Here is a 9,306-nt window from a genome sequence, read left to right on the forward strand (position 1 = left end):
CCCCCCGCCACGTGCACACACACACCACCATCTCTACCACCAACCCTTCCTCTTATTTTATCCATTCCTACCCCGACCTCCTACGGATTTAAATAAAATATTAATGTCATATTGTTTATATAAATGAGTATATTTTATAAATAATGCTAAATAGAACATCTTATTGATATTTGCATTAGTAATACTTGTATAAGTTATGCATTCATTAATTTTACCTAGATTATTTTTTTAGACATTGTTTGATTTGGTGTCTTAAAAATAAAATGTATTGTTCAAAAATAATTATTTACGAGCATGAAAAAATGTACCAAACAAATACAGTGCTAATACACAAATTAATACAAGCATTAATTTTGTTAGAATACTCTATCAAATGACCCCTCAATTATTCACTTTTAAATGAGTAATATGAATTTGACTTTATTATTCATTTTTAGATGAGTTAAGTACAAATAAATAATTTGAATGGATACCCATATAAATTATCGGTAATGAGACCCATAAACAGAAGTTTGTAAATTGAATTGCAGAAAGAAAAATGTAGCACCAAGTAAAAGTAAAGCAACGATTTCAATTGTGACAAGAAGGGAACAAATTGCCGGTCAAGATAAAGATTTAGGTCTCTGCCAAAAGAAGATATTAAATTCAACCAATTGAAAGCTTAACATCTTTTTCCAATTTGGTAGGCATAGAAACACTCCATTCCATTTCGTACTTGATGTAGTCATCTATCACCATCTTCTAGCTAGTTCTGGAGGAGAAAACTACACAAGTTCGATGATATGTCGACGATGATGGCTATTACAGAGATGTATTTTTAAACGATCCTCAGACCAGCAATTGCAGTCGGTGTACATGCATTTTTCACAAATTTGAGAATGTTTTACAGTCATTTTAATATGTATGATTTGCTGTGTAGTGCAAACAATACCCAGAAAAGCCACTTTATGCTGGCGGAATTCTAAAGGATAATTTGCCGGAGTTTACGAGGGCTGATGGAATAACAACAGTCAATTTGCCTATTTTCAAACTACAAGATATCACCCCTGGCACCATTTATTCTTTTTCCAGTTGAGTACATGTTCTCTCCATTTTAATCCCGAATATGATAAAATGGTTTATCAGAGAGGATAGCTAATTTTTTTTTTAATTCTTTTGACAGCTTGGATTAAGATAAAAAATGCAGATTCTGCTGTCATAACAGCAAGCGTGGGTGACCAAGATTCAGATGAGTTATGTGTAGGCACTGTAGATGCTAAGCCTGGATGTTGGTCTTTCCTCAAGGGTGGATTTGTAGCTTCGTCACTTAATATATCTTCCATATACTTAAAGGTGTGTGTATATATTTGTTGCCTTGCTCATTATGTGTTAGTATCTACATGCACATCTAGTATTTTTTTTTCGTCTTGCAGTATTCGGATGAACAAGACTTAGAAATTGAGATTGCTAGTGCTTCATTGCAGCCTTTCACTGAGCAGCAATGGCTGCTGAATCAACAAACAAAAATTAATATGGTAAATGTGTTGAGTAGTGCTTTCTAATTTCATTTGATTGAAAAAATGAATACACGTTTGGTTCAGGCAAGGAAGCGCGCTGTTACTATCCACGTCTCAAATAAACAAGGAGTTAGACTTGAAAATGCATCACTAACGGTAGAACAAGTTTCCAAAGATTTTCTCCTTGGATCTGCTATTGCGTATACCTTTATTGGCAATACCCCCTATCAGGTTTGTCCATCGTACAAGACATATATAGTCACACTTATTTTCTTTCCAGAAAGTGAGGTTTGTTCCTTTTTCAGAACTGGTTTCTCGAGCGATTTAATGCTGCAGTTTTTGAAGACGAAATCAAATGGTATACGACAGAGCCTAAACAGGGACAACTTAACTATACTTTAGCAGATGAGTTGCTAGAATTTGTTAGGAGAAACCAGATCACAGTTAGAGGTCACAATATTTTCTGGGAGGACCCTAAATATACACCGGCCTGGGTTCAAAATCTTACAGATTCTGAGCTGAAATCAGCTGTAAACTCCAGGATTCAGAGTCTTATGTCCAAATACAAAGATGAATTCGTTCACTGGGACGTTAACAATGAACTACTTCACTTCAATTTCTACGAGCAAAGGCTGGGACCGGATGCCACACATGAATTTTACAGGACGGTACACCAACAAGACCCTTTGGCAACTTTGTTCCTCAATGAATTCAATGTGGTGGAAACTTGTGATTCTTCATCCACGGTTGATAAATATATCGCAAAGATTAGGGAGCTCAAAGAAGATCGCATGTCAATGAATGGAATTGGCCTTGAGGGTCATTTTGGAGCTCCTAATCCCCCTCGTATAAGAGCTACTCTTGACAAATTAGCAACATTGGGGCTTCCCATTTGGCTCACAGAAGTCGATATCAGTGATACATTTAGCAAGGAAACACAGGCCATTTACTTGGAACAGGTATTACGGGAGGGCTTCTCACATCCAGCAGTGGATGGGATAATGTTGTGGAGTGCCATTAGGCGAAACAAATGTTACAGAATGTGCCTTACAGATCCAGACTTAAATAACCTACCAACCGGTAATGTAGTGGACAAGCTGCTCAAGGAATGGGACACTGGAGTTCTCAAGGGCCAAACAGATGAACATGGCTCTTACAGCTTCTATGGTTTCCTTGGTGAATACAAACTTACTGCTAGTTATGACGGTAAAGTTGTCGATGCAGCATTCTCCCTTAGCCCCAGTCATGAGACTAAACATTTTAGCGTTCAACTATGACTCAATGACTCCATCAGATGTACGTATTTTCTTTTTCTTGTCTCAAATTCAGAGAAGAAAGAACATAAAAAATGTATCAGACAACAAGCCTAACTAAGAAAATCTTGTTATCATCAAGTAATTACTATCATGCATCAGCTTTGCCTCTTTTAGCTGGACAACAACTAAAAGAATATTTTTGCTCAAAGTCTCTTGATTTTGTTTTGGCATAATTAAGTTTGAGATGGGGAAGAAACATTCGTTGAACGGATAAATATATATATATATATATATATATCAAGAAGTAAGTATATATCCCTAAACCAAGTTTTGGTGATGAAGGGATATATTTACAATTACAATTAGATAAACCGTTAATGTCTGGAACTATCAAAATATGCTAAAGGTCCAACAATAGCAGCATTAATGTAAGTAGCTGGCTCCGAATGACTATAATCAGTACGTTCATCTGGGAAGAAATCATTTTGATTTGGACCTCCGATAATAGCTCCAACTAATATGTTAGGGTTAGGATTTGCTGTATAGTAAAATGGTTGAAATCCAGCTTCACAACCAAATGATTGTGGATGCATTGCCAAAGAAGGTAAAGATGATCCTCTATGGTGAATTCTTCGCGGGTAGTTACTCCCATACCCAACCATGTATGACATTTTCATTGGATTATTTCCCAAGATATAGTCCACCTAAAATCAATCAGTAAGAAAATCAAATGAATGATCGATCACATTTAATCTTTTTATAAAAAGGATTTGATTTTTACCTGTCTTTTTGCAAAGTTTCTAATTGTCTTTTCTGTAACGACAAGGCTTCCACAGTTGAAAGTATGCTTTTTAGTTGCCATGTATTTGGCATAAGTGGTGAGCAGAGAAGTAATGGATGTCACATATTGAAGGTTTTCTTCAGGTAGCTTGTAAAGTAAGCCCCCTGTACGTATGTAATAATACATATTAGTCGCAATTAATTAAAACCTAACAACAAGTATTCCAGTTCCAGCCTCACCTTTTGTATATTGGGTGCTTGTATAAGGTGAGTTGGGTAGTACTTTACATACAAAATCTTCCGCTCTTTGTTTGAATGAATCAAATCTATTGTCATTTCCTACCACGCTTCTCTGCATTATATATCTTATTACTAGAGACAATTAAAGACTAGTAGTCTAATAAAATTTAGGAAAAAATGATAAATATACCCTTGAACTATCATATGCAGATACTCTTCATCATACATTTGGGATATTAGTGCCTGTGGTCCAAAAACTAGAACATAAATACCCTTTATACTAACAGACATACACATGTCAGAATCTTATCCATCGACTCGACATTTATTAATATCCGATCGACGGATAAGATTCTGTCACGTGTTCCTATTTAGTCTTCCGTTAGAATAAAAGACATATATGATCTAGTTTTTGGACGGCAGAATCACAAATGTTCCAAAAGTATGACTGAAGGTATGTACATACCATTTACGATGATTAGGGTATATTTGTCCTTTCTTTCTAAAAAGAATAAATGTATACACATACCCTTGACATAAGAACATGAGCACCAGCATACTTGTTGTCCCAGCTGAATAAATCTGGTACATCATTAGCTCCCAATGTATTAATCAAGTTTAAGTAAGAAATGTCATTTGTTGCTCTCAATAGCCATGCTGCTCCCCAATATAGCTCATCCTTATAACCAGAGTATGAGCAATAAAATGGGCAAGCTGCAGAGCCTAATGAATCACTATAAGACCCTCTGTATTGAACTGCAAACCTAAACACTTTAACTGCATTTCCCAATAGTTTTTTCGAGTAAACTGGATCAACAGATCGGAAAACTAATGAGGCAGCAGCTAAAGCAGCAGCCATTTCTCCAGCAACATCAGAACCAGGATTACTGGGAGACACATAATAGACGCTACGTATAGTGTCCATATCTTCAGGCCTTTCCCAACACTTGTGATCAGCATTTGGGTCACCAACACCAACGAATAGCTTGTTTGGAGCAGCATTTGCACATTTTAGAAAGTAATCAGTGGCCCAACGGATTGCAGCCCGTGCATGCTGTAATTGCGCACCCATTCTCTTCCCATACTCAAGTGTGTTCCACGACAGCATTGTCGTAGTATATGCCATTGGGAAATTGAACTTGACATTATCACCAGCATCATAATACCCTCCACTTAAATCCACCTGCACAAAATCATACATTCACACTAAAAATATTATCTTTGGAACCTGCTTTCTCTGTCTTTATTGTTTGTCTACTTTTGAATTGAGACGTATTAAGAATAATAATGATTGAGTGAATTTATCCTATTAAAAAAAATAGATAAATAATTAAGGACGGAGAGAATAATAATGAAAAAAAAAAAGTTACTTTAGCAAGTGAACCATCTTGAAGTCCAGAGTTACCCCTCCAAGAGAGTCGTTGGTTGGGGGGGAGTTTGCCTGATCTTTGTCCTTCAAAGAACAGAATGGACTTTTCAAGAGCATCTCTATAGTCAAATTGGGCAGTACCCAAAGAGAAGAAGAGAATGAGGCAAACACAAACTTTCATTCTACTATACAAATTGGCTTGGCTTGGCTTGTTTAGAGTTAGTTAGTAAGGAATATATATAGGGTGAATACCCCAATCACAACAACGCAAATTATGGCTTTTTACCAATCAAGTGTCTTTTTCTTTATTCAAAAATTGGGTTTCAGTAAACATGGAGTGTATAGAAAGACGTGTAAAAGGTAATCCATGTCACAAGGAAGCTTTGAAAAATTCATAATAGGTTCAAACATCTTTTAGTTAGGTTTAGCACTCCTTTTTCTTTAACTTCCTCCGTTGTATTTTATATGTCATCTTTTTATTTTGTACTTACATTAAGAAATGATGTAATCTTAGCCTTCTACACTTATTTAATGTTTTCTTACGTCAGCTTTATGAATATATTTTCAAAATTAATTAATTATTCTATCAAGAATATAACTAATAAGCAAAATATGGTACTCCCTCCTCCGTCCACTATTGTTTGTCAAAATAAGATCATGCACAATCTTTAAGAAAAATTTAATATAAGGTGCAATTTGACTAATATAATCCTACTATCAATCATAATAAAAATGATTGTACTTTTTGAAAACGGTAAAAATAACTTTTTTCACATTAAAGTAGTTTTGTAACTTTAAAATGATATCTTTTTTAAATCAATAGTTATGTAAATTATTAAGGCAGAGTTGGAAAAAATAACTAATTATTTCTTGATTGTTAAAATTGACAATTAATTTTAGTATACCTGACAAACAATAGTGGACGTAGAGAGTAATTTATACATAAATTTTATAAAATGACAAGTGTTGTGGTCCAACTATTTATAGACATGGATGATATATAAAATGGGACGGATGAAGTATATAACAAAATTGTTACTCCCTTCGTCCTATTTTATGGTCCTATTTTAAGTGAGCTAGTTTGATTTAACACGGAGTTTTTAAAAAAACACTTTTAGAACTTGTAATCTAAATGAGTGATAGAAAATTTGTGTGGATCTAGATAATTTCATTAAGGATAAAATAGATATTTTATAGGTAAATTGTTACTTCATATAAAAATGTGTCAATTTTTTAAAATTGACTAAAAATAAAAATAAGTTACATAAATTGAGACAGAAGGCTTATGATTTAAAACTTACTAGAAGTAGGATTTATGATTATATTTTGTTGAAAAAAAATAAGTGAGTGAATTTGGAATTGGAATTGGAATTTGAAGTACACGAGCTTAAAAGAATACTGCAATTTCTCATTAAGAAGTAAAAGTTACACTTGGTTTTTTTATTTATAATTTTTTAGAGTTAGGAGTCATTTTGTTTTAATAAAACTTTAACGGATTAATATTTGGAGCTCATCTTATTTTAGTACTGATAAGTAATGAAAGATACGAACATGCTTATGTAGATTGGTGAAGAGATTGACGTATTGGAAAAATGAAAAATATAACCATGCTTAAGTGTAATGATGATTTTATTTCTGGAGGGATGTTTCTAATTAGTGGGAAATTAGGCAGTATTGGAGTCAATTAACAATGAGGTCATAATTGACTTCTTGCCCAAATTGTGCCAAATTAGTTTTTAGTACTTTCACCATCCATTGTTTGTTATAATAAGATCATGCATAATTCTTAAATTTTTTTTAATATATGATACATTTTGATTAATATAATTTTACTATCAATCATTATTAAAATGATTTGTTCTTTAAAAACTGTAAAATCATTTTTTTTTCATATTAACAGTCTTGTAACTTTAAAATGACTAGTTTTTGAAACCAGTACTTATGTACTCTTACTAAGGTAAAATTGAAAAAAACTGACTAATTATTTCTTGATTATTTAAATTGACAATTAATTTTGGACAATTATTTTTTGCATACCTAACAAACAATTTATCTCAACTTATGTGAACATGTAAAATTGTAAGAGTCAACAATTTCTTTTTAATATTTCAAGTTATTAATTATTGAAATTCATAGTATATTCTATACTTTAAGTCATTTTTAAATGATATATTTTACTTCCTCTATCCCAATTTATATGACATCGACGAAAGAAAAATAAAAATGCCCTTAAATGGCAAAGCAAGTATGTTAACCTGGGCTTGAAGGTTGGGTGGGAGCAAAAAACAAATGCAACAATAATGAAATAGTACAAAAAGATGTTGCTTTTGTTGAGATTAAACCCGACAAAAGAATCTCAAAAGCCTCCATGTATGCCATGATAAAGGAAGCTTAATTTAAGGCTCATAATCTTTCTCTCTTTTTTATTGCTAATTCAGTTAAAAGAGGTATCAAAACTACTACTCCATCTGTTCTATTTTATTTTATCCCTCTATTTCATTTTATTTATCAATTACTTTTATTTATCTTTTTGTTTTCCATGTACTGTCATCAGTACTTTCAGAAAAGGTTCAATATGCCATCGAACTTTTAGAAAGACTTATTTATGCCATCAGTTAAATGTTTGTCTCATTTATGTCATTACCGATAAAGAAAAAAGACTCATTCATGTCATTATATTTTAACAGTGGTTTTGCAAAATCATTTTTGACACGTGACCAATTATAATTCGGTCATGTCATCAATTTTTTTAATAAAAAAAATTATAATTCTGAAAAAAAATTGAATTATTTTTTTTATTAAATAAATTGATGACGTGGCCGAATTACAATTCGCCACGTGACAAAAATGATTTTGCAAAATCACCGTTAAAGAATAATGACATGAATGAAAATTTTTTTTAACGATAATGACATAAATAAGCCTTTTCTGAAAGTTCAGTGGCATATTTGAGCTTTTTCCCTTCATAAAATAATAGGAGTTAAATTTGAAGTTTTAAGACATCATTAATAAGGTTAATTTAGTAAAATAAATACTTAAATTTTTTTTGTTAAAAGATGTGCTATGTAAATATAAGTCAAGTACTCATTCCGTTCACTTTTATTTGTCATATTTAAATTTAATATATCATTAAAAAAATAATGATTGATATAACGTTTTATCACACGATCCTTATTTGTTGATGTTTGATATTTAATATTGAAAAATAATTTAAGAAATAAATAATTAATGTTAAAAAGTAAAAGCATATATATATTTTTTGTATTGTCATATAATATTATAAAGAACAAATAAAAAATTATTTTTGAACATATAAATAGTAAAAATGAAAATGAGGAACCACCAAACTATTTAACATAGAAGTTTTTTTTTTTTTTTAAAAAATAAACGGTTTTTTCTATCTCAATTTATGTGACTTATTTTCATTTTTAGTCAGTTCTAAAAGAAATGATAATTTATACATTAAATAACAATTTATCTATAAAATATATATTTTATTCTTAATAAAATAATTCACAATCGCATAAATTTTTATTATTCATTTTGAACTATAATTTTTTTTTTTTTACTTTAAGTTGAATTAAATTAGCTCACATAAGATAAAGAAAAAAGGAAATAGTAATTAGCATAGGAAAGAATGGCGCAATAGGCGGTAATTGGCATTGGATGGCGCTAAGATATCGGCGCTAAAGTTAATTAAATGATAGATTTGTAATTTACTCAATTTTCTAGGGAAGTGTTACTATTGCTTTTCTTGTGATTTGCTTATTTCTTTATATACTTTTTTCCCAATGCTTTTGGACCAAGCCTTTGATTCTTCCCTATTTCATATCTTTCTAGGATGGAGTTTTGAGTTTTGACCATTTTGTACAAAAACCTCTTTTCACCCTTTTGTCAAATCACAAACGACTATTGGATTCTTATCTTATCTCATGGAAAGGAGGAGTTTCTAAAGACTTATTCGCATCATATCAAATTTAAAAATGTCTCTTATCTTTGAGTTACAATTTAAAATAATTTTTATGATTTACATAAAAAACTAATAACTTTTTGTATTTGTAATATTAATATATTATTCGTCCTCCTCAAATTTATGCCTATTTATAAAAATGATTTGTTCACAATTTTATGGATGAAATGTTTAATTTATATATATATATATATA

The 9,306-nt window shown here is 31.5% G+C and overlaps 2 protein-coding genes across 2 annotated transcripts in view; one reads left to right on the top strand and one right to left on the bottom strand.

Moving 5' to 3' along the window:
• Positions 1 to 2,946, top strand: part of LOC107002897 (endo-1,4-beta-xylanase 5-like) — a 14,743-nt gene extending 11,797 nt beyond the window's left edge. Inside the window, exons 3-7 of the mRNA XM_015201101.2 lie at positions 920 to 1,070; positions 1,163 to 1,332; positions 1,413 to 1,514; positions 1,581 to 1,727; positions 1,802 to 2,946. Coding sequence (XP_015056587.1) covers positions 920 to 1,070; positions 1,163 to 1,332; positions 1,413 to 1,514; positions 1,581 to 1,727; positions 1,802 to 2,773 — 1,542 coding nt within the window. The 3' untranslated portion in view covers positions 2,774 to 2,946. The remainder of the gene's footprint in view (positions 1 to 919; positions 1,071 to 1,162; positions 1,333 to 1,412; positions 1,515 to 1,580; positions 1,728 to 1,801) is intronic.
• Positions 2,947 to 3,010: 64 nt separating this feature from the next.
• On the bottom strand, positions 3,011 to 5,364 carry LOC107002898 (endoglucanase 3-like). The gene is made up of 5 exons (XM_015201102.2): positions 5,143 to 5,364; positions 4,302 to 4,955; positions 3,773 to 3,884; positions 3,534 to 3,697; positions 3,011 to 3,456 (listed from the first exon to the last, which is right to left on the bottom strand). The coding sequence occupies exons 1-5, from the start codon at positions 5,320 to 5,322 to the stop codon at positions 3,127 to 3,129; spliced, it is 1,440 nt and encodes a 479-aa protein (XP_015056588.1). The 5' UTR covers positions 5,323 to 5,364; the 3' UTR covers positions 3,011 to 3,126.
• Positions 5,365 to 9,306: the final 3,942 nt, after the last annotated feature.

This window comes from Solanum pennellii, chromosome 11 (assembly GCF_001406875.1).
Source record: "Solanum pennellii chromosome 11, SPENNV200".
Taxonomy (NCBI): Eukaryota; Viridiplantae; Streptophyta; class Magnoliopsida; order Solanales; family Solanaceae; genus Solanum; species Solanum pennellii.

Excerpts from the sequence above, each read along its gene's own strand:
- LOC107002898 (XM_015201102.2), bottom strand. The coding sequence starts at position 5,322 with ATGAAAGTTTGTGTTTGCCTCATTCTCTTCTTCTCTTTGGGTACTGCC. Across the intron at positions 3,698-3,772 it reads AAGCACCCAATATACAAAAG|GGGGCTTACTTTACAAGCTA; the intron begins GTGAGGCTGGAA and ends ACATACGTACAG. Across the intron at positions 3,457-3,533 it reads GAAACTTTGCAAAAAGACAG|GTGGACTATATCTTGGGAAA; the intron begins GTAAAAATCAAA and ends GATTGATTTTAG.